This window comes from Protopterus annectens, chromosome 7.part0 (genome assembly GCF_019279795.1).
Source record: "Protopterus annectens isolate FY-2018-M chromosome 7.part0, PAN1.0, whole genome shotgun sequence".
Lineage (NCBI taxonomy): Eukaryota > Metazoa > Chordata > Ceratodontiformes > Protopteridae > Protopterus > Protopterus annectens.
Window position 1 is genome coordinate 312,612,897 of NC_056739.1, and position 18,233 is coordinate 312,631,129.

Here is an 18,233-nt window from a genome sequence, read left to right on the forward strand (position 1 = left end):
TTCTTAATTTCTAACTCCTTAATCAATGATAAAACTGTATACTCATCTTGTCCAAGATTCCTCTAGGATCACTGTAAAATAACTGTAAATATAACCCCAGTAACCAACCCATTAAAAAATGAAAAATCCTTCACTTGGACATTAATCCCTAACCTCTTAGACAAAGAAGAAGTGATAAATGATATTAACAAAGAATTAGAGGAATTAGATTCAATCTGTCCCTTTCTGACATCAAAAATTGACATTATATGGGTGGCGTATAAGGCCAAAATTAGAGGATTACTGATCCAAAAAGCCTTCTACTATAACAAACGTACTAAAGAAAAAGAAAACTCGATAAAAGATGAAATCCATAAAATTGAAGTATCGCTCTAACATAAATTTTCACCGGAATTGGAAAAAAAAACTCCTTGCCCAAGAAAAAGAACTATACACACTCCATTTTCAGAAATTATCATTCCACGAAATGAAGCTCCTAACTAACTATTCACATTGAGCACAACAACCCTCCAAGCTTCTGGCAAGATTAATTAACATATATCATACTCCCACAACAATTTGACAAATATTATATAATAACGAAATTTACACGGATACTCAAGAAATAATAGAGATATTTGAAAAAATGTATAAGGAAATGTATGGACCTCATAATACCTCTTCATTAGAGAACTTAATTTCATCAAAGATCTTAAATTCCCTAAGATTGAAGACCAACAGATGTTGCTTTTAGAAGCACCTTTTAACACAGAGAAAATCGCAGAAACAATAAAAGGCCTAAAAAGTAATAAAGCACCAGGCCCTGATGGATTCACATCAAATTTTTACAAGTCATTTGCTCTTAAATTGACCCCCATCCTATGTAATAAAATCTTTAACCATATAAGCAAGCATGGCTTCCAAGATTTGTCCCTAAACAATTCTAAAACTATATTTATTCATAAACAAAATACGGACAATACCAACCTATTTAATTGTAGACCTATCTCCCTCATAAATGTTGACATTAAAAATCTACTCCCTGGTCCTAGCAAATAGAATTAAAAAAACTATTACCTAAAATTATATCCCCAGATCAGTCTGGCTTTATGTCAAGGAGACAAACATGGGATAGCACTCTGACCCTCGATGCAGCCGTACATCTTCTTGAGAAAGACAAATCTTCTAGATACCGTTTGGCATTAGATGCTACTAAAGCTTTCAATACGGTCAACCTTGAATTCCTTTTCTTGACTCTGAAACAATTTAATATCCCAAATACATTTATAGAAAAAATCAGAGCACTATATAAGTCGTCTTACACCACATTGGTCATAAATAAACTTGTCTCCAATAAAATAAAACTAGTAAATGGTACAAGACAGGGATACCCCCTTTCCCCCTATCTTTTTAATCTATATATAGAGCCCCTCTTCATCTACCTGGTTCAAAAAAACATTTCACCATATACCTAAAATACTTAATAATAAACTTTTAATCTCGGTATTTGCTGATGACCTGATCATTTATTTTCAAACACGGACTTAGGTAAGATTATAAAAACAATCAGCATCTTCTCCAAAGCTTCCAACTATGAAGTAAATCCATCTAAATCCCTCATATTTCAAATCAGCCCATTAGGACAAAATCTCCTCCCTCTCCCAGACACAGAAATTAAAGTTAAAAAAGCATTCCACTACCTAGGAATTAACTTAGAACATAACCAAAAAGATTCCTACCAAAATAATCTTCTTAAAACCTGGACTAACATAGAAAATGACTTGGACAGATGGAAACTAATGAAACTTTCAATTCTATCAAAAGTGGCAGTAATTAAAATGAATATTTTACCAAAAATATTATACCAATTTAACGCTACCAACGCTATTATCACTGCCAACCGCTTTTAAAAAATCAATAAAATACTGAGTTCATATGGTTTCCAAAAAACCCAAGGATAGCTATAACAAAACTTATTTTCCCTAAAGATAAAGGAGGTCTGGGGTTACCAGACTTTAAACTCTACTATGATCTAATATGCGCAAATATACTTATTTTAATAGCTGACTACAGCCCAAAATATGCGGAATCCTTTCCAAAATGGGTTAATGTATGGTACGCTCATGTTTTAAAGACTAATGTAAATCCTAAATCCATACCATTTATAGATGGATCTAACCTAAAAGATATAAAACTTCATGCCTCCATTAAACACAAAATCAAAACCTTTCAATCGCTTCTATCAGACCTACAGCTAAAACGTGCTTTAACCCTATTACAGCCAATACACTTGAACCCAAATTTAAAAATAGGAAATGAAATGATCAACCTAGATCAATATCCACAAATCAAAGATCTTACAGTCTGGGATCTATATAGACTTACAAACAGGTCATTAAAAGATATCGAACATCATCTCAACCTTAATAACAAATACACAATAATATTGAGACAATTGGTGGAAAAGATATCTATCTTCAGAGACATCCAACAAGAAACAGAAAATGTAATAACAAACACACAGGCCTTAGTCAAGTTCTTAAAACTTCCAAAAAAATGCTGTCAGCTGCATACAAGTTAAGCACCTCTATAAAATACCAGTCCACCTTTACATCTGCTCAATACTGGAAAGACAAGAATCCAGAAATAACTAATGCTGAGCTCTCACAAGCATGGTTTAATACAAATACTCTCTCTACATGAAACTGACTTACACCCAGTTAATGGTCAACAATAATGCCTATTACACGCCAGAACGACTAAAGTTTTTCCCGAATAACCCACCTTTCTGCCCCTTCTGTCGATCAAAATTAGCAGACTTATTACATATCCTCTGGTACTGCAAATTTGCACATAACCTCTGAGAATCATTAAGAATTAAACTCGACAAAATGGGTTATGGGAAATCTACATTATCCTGGGAATTTGCGATTCTACATGTTAACTCACTTCACATACCCACATAAGATTTAAGAATTCTGATCCCCATATTTGAACTAGTCAAATTATATATTACTCAAAACTGGATAGACAGATCTAAATTAAACTGGGGAGAATTTACAAATATGGCCCACACTAACATAATCTCACACAAACTCATGATTAATGATAAAAAGAAACTAATACAATTCCTAAAAATATGGAAAAATATCTTAGACCACATATTAGAATAATAAATATCTATGTTATAACTATATAATTACCCGCATTATTTGGTATGGAAGACCCTCTCTCTAATAGCTTTGAAATAAAATCTCTAAGCAGCATAATTCATTGTAAAATAACATGATTAGTAAAAGTTTCTCTCTCAACTATTAGTGGCAGTATTTGTACAGTTGTAAATAGTTGAGTTCAAAGGTTTAATTTACTACTTATATTATCTACTGGTCACCTTTTGTTTCCTAATATTATGTCTATATTACCTCAGTTTATTTAGATAAATGTCTTATTGTGTTGACTAATGTCATTTACTATACAGTAGATAGATAACCAGTTCTTTTTTCTTATGTCATGATAAGATGATATAGGCGATTTATGTTAAATGTCTGTATAATATTTTTCATTTTCTTTCATTGTATACTGTCTTTTTTATCATTGTTAACATTTAAATCTGAAAATGCATTAAAATATAAGTTGGAGAGAAAAAAGACTTATTGTCAAAACTTAAACCCACCAAACTTGCAGCTGACAACCTTCCCTCTGAATACTTGAAAATTGCAGCTGATACACTAGCCTACCCAATTTCAATTCTAATCAACCGTTCCATAACAGAAGGCTATGTTCCCTCGATATGGAAAATATCCCACATCATTCCCCTCCACAAAGGCACCTCCTCCACCGACCTCTCCAATTACCGCCCCATTGCTATCCTCTCCCCTCTCTCCAAGATACTTGAAAAATGTATCAACACCCAGGTCTCCAACTACCTCTTAGCTAATAAGCTTCTCTCCAAAATCCAACATGGTTTCAGGCCATATCACTGCACTACCTCCGCTCTCCTTCACCAACACTATACTTCATGAGAAAAACGGCCTCTTCTCTACTGCCGTATTTCTAGATCTCTCAAAGGCCTTTGACATGGTATCTCATGAGCTACTACTCTCTACTCCCCCCAACCTCTCCTACACGGATGCCAGCAATCAGTAATCTGGGATGATAACCTATCACCTCACCTCCCAGTTACTCTTGGAGTTCCCCAAGGGTCTATCCTTGGCCCTCTGCTATTCTCACTTTTCACTAACAACCTACATACTGCCACCACACAAGCATCTCTTATACAGTACACAGATGACTATACTCTCATCTGCTCTGCCCCCACTCTACCAGAACTCCAACAAATCACACAAGAATTATTCTCTTCTGTAGAAAGTTGGCTATCCAATGCTCAGCTCCAATTCAACCCAAGTAAGGCAAAACTTCTCCTGTTCCAACCTTCCAAAGCCACCCAAAACACCCCCCCCACTTCATCATTCTCGCCAAAGACAATACCATCATCTCTCCATCAGAACCCACAAAATTACTGTGTGTGGAAATGAACAACAAACTTAGATTTGACATCCACATATCTCACAATTAAAAAAAGTTCACAAGAAACTTGGTGCACATTATATTGAAGCTGCCAATTCCTAACCAAGGTGGCTAGAATCTCCATAGCCAATTCCCAGCTAATCTCCACCCTACTCTATGCATCCCCCATACTTACCAACCTTAGACAGACAGACCTACCCAAGCTGGATGCTTGTTGCAACAAAATTGCTAAATATGCCAGTGGAACTTCCTACTGCAGCCATCATTGTATCTCCCTTAAAGAACTAAACTGTCTAGAACACCCACAACTCCTTCACTTTAATCAACTCACTCATAAACTTATTAACCACCCCCATAACATCCCTTCCCTTCAAACCCTTCTCCAACCCTATCACTCCACTAGGCCCCTAAGATCAAGCAACAAAAATCAACTCACTGTTATCAAACCCAAAAACTCAGCAGGAGAAGCCATATTTTCATGTACCATATCTAAACTTTGGAACAATCTTCCACCCTCTATAACTACTCTACCTTCCAGCAGCCTTTTCAAGACTGCGCTCAAATTCCACTTAAATTTGCACTGGCTTTGTCCTTGTTCTAATCCAGACTAACACCCCCACCCTTACCCCCCCCCCCACCTAGACTCTTAACCCAACTATACCACCGCCACTACTAACCACAGTCAGAATTAGCTAGTTGTCTTTACATACTTTAAAATCTTGTCTGACAACTTTGTTTCTTGTTTATAATATTAGTAACAATCTTAACTTGCAACATTTACTGTAGATACTGCTGATAATTAATATCTTGTTATTGTATTAAAGCCAACAACCTGTAATGTTGTTTACTACTGCTGCAACTTTGTATCTCTATCATGTACATGATGTGGAGCTTTTCTCCCCGGGCATCTGCTGAAAAAGGACCTGCGTCCAGTCGGAATTTCCTGGTAAACAAATGTAAATAAATAAATAAAATAAATGTTTATTATAGTATGTGTTGTCATTGGGCAAAAATGTCACTTACATACTTACATTGTATTCATTTAAGAGTGAAAAAATAAGAAAGAGAGTTAAAAAATACCCTTGGTAGCGCTTCTTTTAGAAATACATCAGTAGTAGGCAACTCTGATGCAAAGCCTTCATTTACAAAAATGTGCATTATATAGAGTTAGTCTCACGGTATGCTTTTTTTAGTTTAATACACAGATGCTCTTGATAAGCAAAGAATCATGCCTGTAACTGTATTAATTCTGGTAATTTTTTAACTACAATTACTGGGTGGTATGGGACACTTTTCCTACAACTAATCTAAACTGTACGATATGGTTTCTTTAAAATATTAATGTAAATGCTACTAGATTTCTTCTAGAAGTACATTGCCTTCTCTCTTGATTTTCTAGGAATGCAACATGAGGGCATTTTCCGAGTGTCTGGTTCACAGGTTGAAGTGAATGATATCAAAAATGCATTTGAAAGGGGTAAGTTGGTCTTTTGTTTGTCTTTTACCTTTATACACTTTATTACAGTTATTGTATACCCCATGAATTTTGTTCCCATTTACTTAGTTTGTTAGGTGAACCCTTGTCTCCATTTCAACCAGTAAATGTGCAAAAATGTCATGGGGGAGGGGGTGGGTGGTCTGTATGTTTGACACCAATACTGAAAGAACTTTACTTCTGAGACTAGAAAATACACTAATGTCCTAACTGTGTTATGTAGAAGAGGGAATAGAACAGCTGTTACTTTACCTCATCTTGCCTTAATGTATACTTCAGTTTGACAGCCATAGCTTTTTATGGACCCCTAACATTTTCTGGGGATGGTTTCCTTAACTAATGTACTTAGTTAATGGTAATTTAAGAAAGGGCAAGGTATCAATTAAGCAGCGACATTAACACTGTTAATCTGCAGAAGAAGCATTGATCTTTATTTATTTGTTCATATTTACATTTTTATTTTAATAACTGATGAACCTACATGTTATTGAGGTGGTGTGAAATGCCACATTGAAAGACTGAAAAATACATTGTCACTGCCCACATATATTACATTGCACTGGAGATATTGCAAGATGTTTACTAATTATGGAAGCATAAAATATTTCCATCTGAACATTTGTTTGTGTCTTTCGGCTTTTCCCGGTTTGGGGTCGCCACAGCGGAACTCCGGTCCGCTAATGATTGGTAGATGATTTTTACGTGCCGAGTTACCAGCCCTGACGCACAACCTTCAACGAAGGTACGCCCATTCACGCATGTCTCCACGCAGAAGATGCTCTAGCTGAGAATCGAACCGGACAGTGTCTTACTGTGAGGCGACAACGCTACCGCAGCACCACCACCGCAGGGCATTTCCATCTGAACATTAATAGTTCTGAAACTGAGTGACTTATGAACTGCTGCTTAGCAACACGTAAAACCTTGGGTAATGAGGAAGAGAATGGTCACTGATATTTGCACAGTAAGTTGTGTGTCCCGAGAGAGGCCCTCAGTATTTATGTTATTTATAATTAATAGGTATAATGTTTTCATATTTCTGTAAATGTCTCAAACTAGCACAGAGAAAGGAATTTCATACTGGCATCTGAAAGTTCAAGTCCAACTGAACGCAAGTGCTCTGACACTGTGTGTGGATTGTGCAGTTTAAAGGATATGGCAAGTTGTGTAAAACTAGAGAAAAATATAGCTTTCAATTTGTGTGCATTATAGTATATTGCGGTACTGATTTGAAGACTCTGAATGCACTTTTATTACAGTAAAGTGGAATTTGTTTAAGGATTACATTGCTGTTTGTATCCTTTTTGAAAACAGAAGATATTTTTTGGCTTATTTTTCTTAATTTGCTTTTCAGAAAATGCTATGGAGTAGAAAGATGTGTAGGCTGCTAGACATGTGACATTCCACAGCTCAGAGATGTTGTGCTGGTTTGCCAAATTCAGGTTAATTGGAGGCAGCTTGTGAGTAATTTACTGCGCTGCAATATGAATTCAGATCGGTTCATTTAAGAGTTATGCCTTAGTCTTGAAGCTCCCTGATCTTTCATCAGGTGAGTAACATCACAAATATCTGCTTCCTCATTTGTCCAGTTTACTTCTAACTTTTGGAGATACTTCGTGGTGAGTCTTTTTGATTAAGTTCTTTCTCTCTCTCTCTCTCTCTCAAATTCCAGCTTGACTTTTTTTCTCTCATAAGCTGGTACATTTGGGTTGGTCAGAAATACTCTGTGTTAGTACATGTCATGACATAAGACACCACGCTAACAGACTGTATCGAGTTGCAGAACCTTAAGGTTGTTTCCTGTTTGTCATACAGTTACTCGTGACTTACATCTTAAAAAAGTTCCCACATTCCCTGGCTAAATTAAGTCTTCGAAGTGTTCATGTGTTTTGCAAATAATGAGATGGGACTGTCACCAGCATCTTCTTTACTGCCTTGGAAAGTGCTACAATGTAAAGCAATGCCATAAATGCCAGTAGTTCAATTCACAGGGAAACATCTGTCTAACAGAGTAGCTGAAGACTGGTGGTTGTTGAAAGTGCCTATCATGAGGTCCCCCTCATTCTCCCCCCTTGTCACTTTACATAGGGTGCACCTTTAACGCTATCACATGATCATGAGATCTGTGCATGATTTTTTGCATGCTGAATTGTAAGGGGGCATAGGAATTTTGAAGGTGTTGGGAGACTCTCAGGACACAGAGGCTGTTTTCTTTGAGACATCTAAGGAAAGTGAGTTCTAACCCTTATGGCATGGTTAGAATTAGGGTTAGGGTTAGCTCACATGAGTAAGTAAAGTGGTACAGGCAGGTGAATACCCCCATGCATACTTACTGAAGTATGCCAACACTAACCCTGCTGCTGTCCCTAACACCAACCCTACAAATTACCGTACCAAAACCACTTTATCTGACAGTTCCACTTTTCAAAATATGCCTGAGTGTTCTTTTTAGTATTTTGATTTTGTTAAACAATCCATATAAGAAGTGCTAAGGTGGAAATAAGTTAATTTCTTAACCTCACTGTATCACAATCACCATGCACTGAGGTTAGGAAATTAACTTTTTTCCACTGTAGTGCGATCTTGGAGTTGCACTGAGGTTAGGAAATCAACTTTTTTCTATTGTAGTGCGATCTTGGAGTTGATATATTTAATTTACGGGGGGGGATGCAGGGGGCTTGCCCCCTGCAGAAACGTAGTAGAAAGTATGTTTGTTAGGTGGTGGTGTAGGTGGAGGGGATCCTATTCACTTGTGCAATGTAGTTTTCAGTGTTATAAAGCACACTTTCAATGTTTTGAATTTTCAGTGTTTTGAATTTTCGATGTTATGGTCTCAGTTATGAAATTCAACGTTATGAAATTTCAGTGTTATGAAGTGTGTATGTGTATATATATATATATATATATATATATATATATATATATATATAATATAGGTTTACCTTCATATCATTGATCACATATGGTCAACCCATTTCTGCGAAACTTTTAAAATTTCGAATAAATGACGAATTTTGACATTTCTGGCTGCTCCACACCTCCACACCAGTGCTACCATGGGTCAAAAAGTTGGTGAGATTTTGTCATTCGGATATGTGGAATTCGATATTTGGGACGTTCGCACTAGGGTATTCGCGAATACAGGGTTGACCATATTGAGATCAGCGTTATGAAGGTAAATATATATATATATATATATATATATATATATATATATATATATATATATATTTATGCAGACACACACGCACGTAATTTTGTATGTAATATGAATGCATAAACAGACAGCCAAGCCTATCCAGTGAGTAAAGAGTAAAACATAGATGAGAGGGCTTTTTTTTTTTTAATCTGAAGAAAGCGTAGCCAGCTATGTAATAAAGCTTGAGCTGTACCACATGTGTACCGTTATTAGACAATAAACCATTACCCGTTATCTCAATTCTGTTTATAAAATATAGGCCCCACCAAACAAATAATGAATAGAAGATGTAAGTTACAGAAAATATAAATTATATTGAAAAAAGTGAGGAAAATATTCCCTCTGATCAGACTGCTTATGTAAATTATGCAGACTTTTTTTTTATTTGTTTTAAATAGGGGTAGCAGAGCACTTTTAGGTTCAGTGCTGCATAGAAAGTCATATTTATCTGGCTATAACATTTAGTTATCTTTTTAAATGGGCTTCTGCAGAGGAAGTGTCCCATCTAAAATCAGGTTATTTTTTTTCATTAGTGCATTTCGGGTCTTGTAATAACTTTCAGCAGCAGCAGTATGTGTGAGTGAGAGGAAGCACGTAACAGTTAATTTGTAATGTAACACTGAGAAAAGTATAGATAATTAATTTGTAATGTAATTTCATTTAATTCTGTGAGACTTTTGCTAAGGCACCCTCCCCATGCACAAGATGTGTTTGCTTGAAACTAAGGTAGTAGTAAATGACTATATAACTGCATAAAATATTATGTCCAATAGACCTATATATATACTCCATTTTCCTGCTAAAAATAAATTCCTTCCCTCTGTCCACAAACCGATACTTTGGAAGGGGATAAACTAATAATGAGGAATGTTTTAAAAAGAAGACTCTGGGCAGGGTACATTTCCCACAGTTTTGTGAGATCCTTGAATATATCATTGGCATTTATTAGGAGTTTGTTGATTGATTATAATACCAAGCTTTTTGGAAGTATTGCTGAGTGGAGCCCTATGTGCTTGTCACTTGTCTAAGTAAAAGACTCAGTTTTGCCAAATCTCACTCTTTTCTCGTCATTTTTTTATTTGTTCGTAATTGCTGCTGCTCACTTTTGTCTGTTTTGAGTATGTTGAGATATCTGCTGCACTGCTCTGTAAACAGCCGAATTCAACATACACAGTTCTGAAATCTGTTTAGGAGGAAGTCTTAACACTGTTAAACTGTAAGTACCAATGGCTTTGGCTGGTGCGGCGCACAATCGTTTGTTTACATTTATTTTGCTTAAGTGGAGCATTCTTTTCTAATATTCTGTATTAGTAAGCTGTGTCATGATCTTATCTAGTAGAACGTTTTCCCCACAGAGGGAAAGTATCCTAGCAGATGGCATACATTGTAGAGGTTAATGTTTTTACTGTGTGTGCGTGTATTATGCTGTTATTCTAAAAAACAGGAGTTACTTCGGCTTGCTTGAGAATCCATTTCAGAGCATGTATCTGGTGATAAATGTTTTACTTTTAAAAATATGAATAGTTATGCATTTCATTAGATGTGTAACATTTGGAACAGTTTTATTTCAGTGGTTTGAAAGTTTATTTACTGCTTCCCTCAGAAGGATGGATCAGTAAGTCTTTGCAGCTTGTTTCAAAATGAAAGACTGGTTTTGTTTGTTTGTAATATCACTAAGCTTTGAATGTATCGCATCAGAGTTATTGCTGTCCCTTTTACTACTTGCATTCTAGGACTACATGTTGGTGTCGAAAATCTGTCTAACCACTAAGAAATATGTCACCAGAGCTGATGACGTCCTTTTCCTTCTTGCTAGTCCGAGATTAATAGTTTGATCTTGGGAGTTCTTACTGCAGAGGAAACTACATCAGTATACTTGGGTTATAGACTTCTTAGACTTTTTCACTGTGAGACTTTTGGCAACAAACATAAGTAACTTTAAATAACATCTATAGGTGTGGTAGTTTTTATGTAAGTGGTCTGTCAGTATAACATCTTTTATTTCCTTGTACAACTACAATTACTGTAATCTCTTTTTTTTGCATGTGAAATCCAAACTTTTAAAATGGGTTTTTCATTTGTTTAATATTTTGGCTGATTTTTTGTGAAAGAATAGGAAACAGATTTGCCAGCATTTTTATTGTTAAATGATAAAAAGGAAATAATTTGTACCTGCTTTTCAAGTACACATACCATGCAACACATTCATGAGCAGCGTAACCCTTTTGCCTGTCTAAATACCATAACTGCCATTCTCAAATTATTCATCCAGGGCAGTGTTAAAATAGGTTAGCAGGCCTTTACAGATTGCAAAAGAAAATCACATTCATCCATTGCTCTTTCCAAGAACAAGTTAATCTGTTATCTTAATGATAAGATCACAACAATCTTATTCAGTCTAATCTGAAATATATATTTTCACAGAAAAAGGGGTCATTCACCGTTTTAAAGAGCTATGTCTGATCATCTGTCTGTGATCTGAAAGTTATGGAAAACAAGTTATTGTTGCACAATTTTTTCCTGTCCAAATATCACTTTATATGAGGTTTTGCCGCGCTGTCTGACTTCAGTAGTCTCTCTTTTTCTGTTTGTAAATGGATACTAAAATAGGCTGCTAAATTTAATTTTCAGTCTTATTAAAGAGATCTGTGCAGTTCTTAATTGGTTCTCCTCCATACATTTAATACATTTCTTCACGTAAGTGCATAATTAAAAGAAAAATAAAACACTGCAGATTGATATAGAGGCAGCAGCAGCACCAATTATATCAGAGACCATGAGATATTACACATTATAGCATTATGCATACTGGAGCCTGCACCAGTAGCATAGCGGGATAAAGAACTGACTGCACGAAGCTGCCTGATGATTAATGACTCAGAAGCTTCACATTGTGGGCAGGTAGTATGGGCCTGCCTGTCCGAGTTTGAAGAAATGCTGGTCACTCCTCCCTCACCCCACTCTTGTGGGACTCTAGCACTGTTAGAGGCATCTTAGAATGCTGTGTGCCAGTGCAGGAAGAATGTGGGCATCACCCCCCCATCTGCTCGGAGTAGCCCTTATTAGTGCATGTGAAGGAGCATGCATGCATAGATGGTCCTTACAGTGACACAGGTATTCATGTTACTACTAGGAGAGGGGATTAGGACATTCAAAACAAAGACAACCTTACAGTCTGGGTGCTGGAGAGGGCACAAGCTAGTCTGCCGTCTGCCATTATGAGTGTAACAGACTACCATACAGGGTTTCATAGCTTACAAATTTAAAGATTTATGAAAAACCTGTTGAAAGATTTAAATGTGATGGTGTACTTAGATTATTTATTAGCTACTAAAAGGTCAGAAAATGAGCATTTCAGTAACTTTGTGAAAGTACTGTGGGGAATGCAAGTGGGTGTTTTAAGAGTAAAAAAAATCGTAATGTGCAAATTGCAGATTATTTGGGGTACGTTTTGGATGAAAAAGAAATTGATCCAGATTGTAAGATAAAAATAATTCATGAAGTACCCTCCCCTCCCCAAAGTGTGTGAAAGGTTCACAAGCACTTCTATGCCTGGAAAACAGTTCTGATAATTTTATGCTTAACCTAAGGATGGTGTTAGCATGGTTTAATAGCTTGGTGAAGAACGGTGCACAATGCAAGGAAATCATTTAAAAGGTTTGAGGGATAAGTAATGTGATAGTGTTATATGTTATAACATATGTGATATGTTAATGTGATAGTATTATGACCAAAGTTCTACCACTTATATTAGCTTGCAGCGCATCTGCGTATGGTACTGGATTGCAGCATGTCTGCATGTGGTACTGGCTTGCTGCACATCTGCATATGGTACTGGCTTGCAGCGTGTCTGCATACAGTACTGGCTTGCAGCGCGTCTGTATATGGTACTGGCTTGCTGCACATCTGCATATGGTACTGGCTTTCAGTGCGTCTGCATACGGTACTGGCTTGCAGCGCGTCTGCATACGGTACTGGCTTGCAGCGCGTCTGCATACAGTACTGGCTTGCAGCGCGTCTGCATACGGTACTGGCCTCCAGCACGTCTGCGTATGGTACTGGCTTGCAGAGCGTCTGCATATGGTACTGGCTTGCAGAGCGTCTGCATATGGTACTGGCTTGCAGAGCGTCTGCATATGGTACTGGCTTGCAGAGCGTCTGCATATGGTACTGGCTTGCAAAGCGTCTGCATATGGTACTGGCTTGCAGAGCATCTGCATATGGTACTGGCTTGCAGCGCATCTGCGTATGGTACTGGCTTGCAGTGCATCTGCGTATGGTACTGGCTTGCAGTGCGTCTGCGTATGGTACTGGCTTGCAGTGCATCTGCATATGGAATTAGAGCCTTGTTTCAACATGTTATGCCTTCAGCAGAACAGAGACCAGTTGTAAATGTTCAAGCTGGTAGAGAACTTTCTAGAGTTTAAAATTTTATAATGGAAGATTGGTCTCATTGTACGAGAGAAAGTATGTTACAAAACAAGTTTTATGGTGTATGTTATATGGAATATGAAACTTGTTCAGTATAAAATGAGAATAGCGGTTGTATAAGAGCTACATTCTTGGTATCCAGGAACTGTGGGGAAAAAAAAAGAAAACCCTGGCTTAAAATTAGTTTGATAGCCAGATATAAATAGTGAAACCGAACATATATTGAAAGAATATGTACCTTGTAAGATGAGCAAAAATGCCTAGACAAGCTTTTCTGCATGCATGGGAATCTCTTGGGAGGATGTTGAAAAAGGCCGCATATGAATTTTGTGGGTCCATGTATGAATAATGGGTTTGCAGTTGTGATGGATGCATACTGAAAGGGATGAGCTGTATTATATGACCAAGATTAGATTGTAAGCTACAGAGAACAGATAGAAGACTGCTGCTTATGTTTTACCAGAACGTTTTGTTACTGATAATGGCACTGGTACTATACCTGAAGAACTTTATTTTATTAAACAGAATTGAGTTGTTCATTCTTAGTGCATCACAAAATCCTTCTACAAATGGTCTCATTACTCAGTCTCAGTGAGCCTGTCTCAAATTACAGAAAAGGCAGAGAGTACCACCATAAGTTCCTTAAATACTTTGAGCCAATGTGCACTATAGGTGTATGGACACCACCAATACACAAACACTTGATATAACCAAGGATTGGCAGTAGTACATTCGTTTGCTATTAAATTTCTAATTACACATATGCCTTGAATGGTATTGTGCATTTAGCCACATTACATATAAATCCAGCATCAGATAGCAAAATGTTTGAAGTTTGCAACATTTTCAGACTTGCTTGGGTCTCACCGGGGAGGTTTGCCTCACTGTTTGAGACGCACTATTGTAGCAGAAAAGTGGTTTTCCTCATTTAAGGCTGGAGTAAAATAGGTGTCAAATGCAGTTTTGAATCTTGTGATATTTATTTATTTATAGCCTATGCCACAATTTAGAGCCCCATCCACTTGTTCTACAGGTCACTGATGCTTAAAATTATTCTTTCTTAGGCTTGCTCGAACCAGGTGATCTGATTTATATCAAATGTCAGTTTTGCTGTAGGAAGGAATCAGTAGTATCTGCTGTGGGAAGGAATCGGTAGTGTCTTCTGTAGGAAGGAATCGATGGTGTCTGCTGTAGGAAGGCATCGGTAGTATCTGCTGTGGGAAGGAATCGGTAGTGTCTTCTGTAGGAAGGAATCGATGGTGTCTGCTATAGGAAGGCATCGGTAGTATCTGCTGTGGGAAGGAATCGGTAGTGTCTTCTGTAGGAAGGAATCGATGGTGTCTGCTGTAGGAAGGCATCGGTAGTATCTGCTGTGGGAAGGAATCGGTAGTGTCTTCTGTAGGAAGGAATCGATAGTGTCTGCTGTAGGAAGGCATCGGTAGTATCTACAGAAGTTTGAGCTTTGTAACCGGGCTATTACTGAGTGACAGAAGGGAGGTCTCTGGTGGATTACTTGTGTAATAACTGTGGACATGTCCGAGTTCACACTTTTGTGGAAGTAATAGACATGGATGTGAGTTAAAGAAGACACACTGACATTTGAGGGGCAGAGTGACTATGGATGCTAAAATTCTTAAGAAGCAGTCCGTCTACAGAAACATTCTCGGTAGTGATTGTGGAGACCTGTCGGGCACTGAAATGATCTAAACCTTTTACAAGAGTCTGCCCTTCATAGATGAGAGTCTGGCACAAGTCTGGGTACTTCTTAAACCCCTTTTATAGAGTATGTAAAAGACAGTAATGCAGTGACGGTGAAGTATATGGACTTTTTCTCGCCATTAAGGAGCAGTAGTTTACTTAGTAAAAAGCCTCTGAAGTGCGATTTTACCCTAAGTGAACGAAGTACTGTGTGTCTTAATTTAAAAGATGAGTGATGTATTACTGAGCTTTTCAGCCATGCTTCAGTTCCAGGCATCTTAAAAAGCACCCAAGTCTGCAGTGTGAAATGTTACTGTGCAGAACTACAGCATTCTGATAGTGAAGAGAGTATGGGTATGCATGTGTTCTTTCTCAATATGTGTGCATTTTATGTTGTATTTCCTTATTTTTTTTAAGTGAGTAAGCCCAAGTTTTGTAATACAGAGGTGACTCGAAAGCACTGTTTGGTAAAGTAAGTTGCTCAGAGTCACAAATGGATGATGAGGTACTTAAAACACAACTAAAGGATGAAACTTATTATTTTAACTTAATAGGCTTTACTTAGTATGTTTAGGAGCACAAGCTATATGCATTTAAAGTCTGATTTTTTCAGCAGAACTATCCCTGAAATTTAGACCTCAAGATAAACTAAGAGTTGAATCTTCTGTATCCTATTAGATGGCATACATTGTAGAGGTTTGAAGGTGTATATGGTATTTAATCATTTGCAACATGTGTAATGACAAGACTTGGTATTTTGAGGAACAAAGGTTACATGCACTCTGGATTTATAGATCAAGGACTAGAGCTCATTATTTAATGCACACTTTAAGCACAGAGGGCAGTACTGACTGTGTTAATGAAATAAAATGATGCCACACATTTCTGTATGGTTCACAAAATTAAAAAAAAATGGAGTTCTGAGTTAAACAGAGTTTAGAATTACTTTTGCTGCATATTTGTTCTAGCCATGTATTTTTTATTTGATGCAGCGTGTTAGCAAGTTTCAGAACACAGCAATTCTTCAAAGGTTGGGCATTTGTTTGGGAGCTGCATTTTCCCCTGATTGAATTTATTGTGTTTATAATTGTCCCATGAGCTGGCCATTCATCTAGCTATTTGTATCTAAACATCCTATCTGCGGCACTACTCTGAGTAAGGAATATTTTTATACTTCCTGTTAAGTACGTGCTTTGTTCATTCAAAGACCTCACTATGAGTTAGCTTGTTCAGCAATGTTTTCATGATAGGTTGGTTATCAAAACTGCAGAGAAAACACTTGGTGCAAATTCACCAGTATTTTTATTTTTCATTTTTCAAACTGTTTCTCTTCTGTAGCACGTGACAATGAGTAGGATGACCTCCTGTGTTCATTTCTTTTAGCATGCGGAAAGGGAAATGCATGTCTAAAGCTGCTTGTTGCGGGACCTGCCTACTTTATATTCCGCTTGGTATTGCCCTGTTATTGCCCTGTTTATGTTAACAGGTTACCAGGGTGACTGTGTAATGGTATGGATTTCCCTCCAGAGGAACAGAACCTCCACACCATTACTTAGTCTACGTATACCCAAGTTTGCACCCAGTAATTCAGGATTCATTTCTCATTTCCTGTGTAGCACGTACACACTGCCACTGCTTACATTGTTAAGAAAGTAACATTCATCAGATTTTTTCTGTCAAATGTAATATTAGTAAAGACTGAAATACAGCTTCAAATGTGTTTGCAGAGGTAAATGATTAATAGTTCCTCAGTCAGTCATAAAATACATGAACAGCATGCTAATGTTGTCTGTGGTGATTTTGTCTGATAACACTGAAAATGATTGGCAGAGGCCTTGTATAAACAAATGATTGTATTCATAATGATTGAACGTTCAAAATGTTGACCATCAAATAGTCCAGACCAATACATGAACTATTGAGTGATAGCACATTTTCAGTGCGTGTGTGTTCTAAATATGATAAGAACTGCTAATCTTCACTTAAAACCAAACTAAGATTACTAAAAGAACTCACATTGCACAGCAAAAACTTATCAGTAAACCGCACGCGCAGACACATACACACACACACACACACATACCGTTGACTCTGTATAAAACAAAAGATGCTTTAGTTTGGTGGGGTCTTTGTCCTTGTATCCCCTTACTTATATATAGTAACTCTATGATTACTCAACCTCCACTTAAGGGCAATCAGCCCTATGTAGTGCACCCTATTCCCACATGAGCATCATCCAAAAATGCACCTTGATTATTTGAATGTTCAACCAAACACACTTGCAAAACTGTGTGTAAGATGTAATAATAATAATAATAGCAATGCATATCTGGAAACACTCAATATAATTGTACATCCATAATATTGAATATTTTCATTGCTAGCCGAAGTGGTTGAATATCGATTTGATCGCTTCTGCTGGTGATACATTGTGGGAGTTGGCAGAACTGTGGTGAGTGGGAATTTGAGCTTCCCCCATTGTTGTGTGATCTGGTTTAAATATATAATAAGCATGGGGAGTGAAGGGAGGCAGCCCCCCTTGCAAAAAACATAAGTCTCCTCTCCTTTATTTTGAGTTTAAGTCCTTTAGGATTGATGTTGCTCACTATTTTTGTACTTCGATATATCAAAGTATGTGTGTGATATATACACATATATATATATATATATATATATACACATGTACATACGCACGCACATGTGCATGATTACACACACACACACACACATATATATATATATATAGTGTGCGTGTGTGTATATGGATCCATACAAAATGATGTTCAGAATGGGTATAGAGCACAGAGAAGAAATATCAGTCACAAAAATGCACCCCTTCCAGAAAAATAGAAGTACATAAGCTTTTTATTGTGAAACCCTGGTTTGCTCTGGACATTATAATAA

General features: G+C 37.0%; 1 protein-coding gene across 5 annotated transcripts in view; it reads left to right on the top strand.

Annotated features, from left to right (window-relative positions):
• SRGAP2 (SLIT-ROBO Rho GTPase activating protein 2) overlaps nucleotides 1–18,233 on the top strand; it is a 1,651,541-nt gene that overhangs the window by 1,311,936 nt on the left and 321,372 nt on the right. For all 5 annotated transcript variants that reach the window (XM_044076850.1, XM_044076847.1, XM_044076851.1 and 2 more), the window contains one exon: nucleotides 5,906–5,983. In XM_044076850.1, the coding sequence (XP_043932785.1) occupies nucleotides 5,906–5,983 (78 nt within the window). The remainder of the gene's footprint in view (nucleotides 1–5,905; nucleotides 5,984–18,233) is intronic.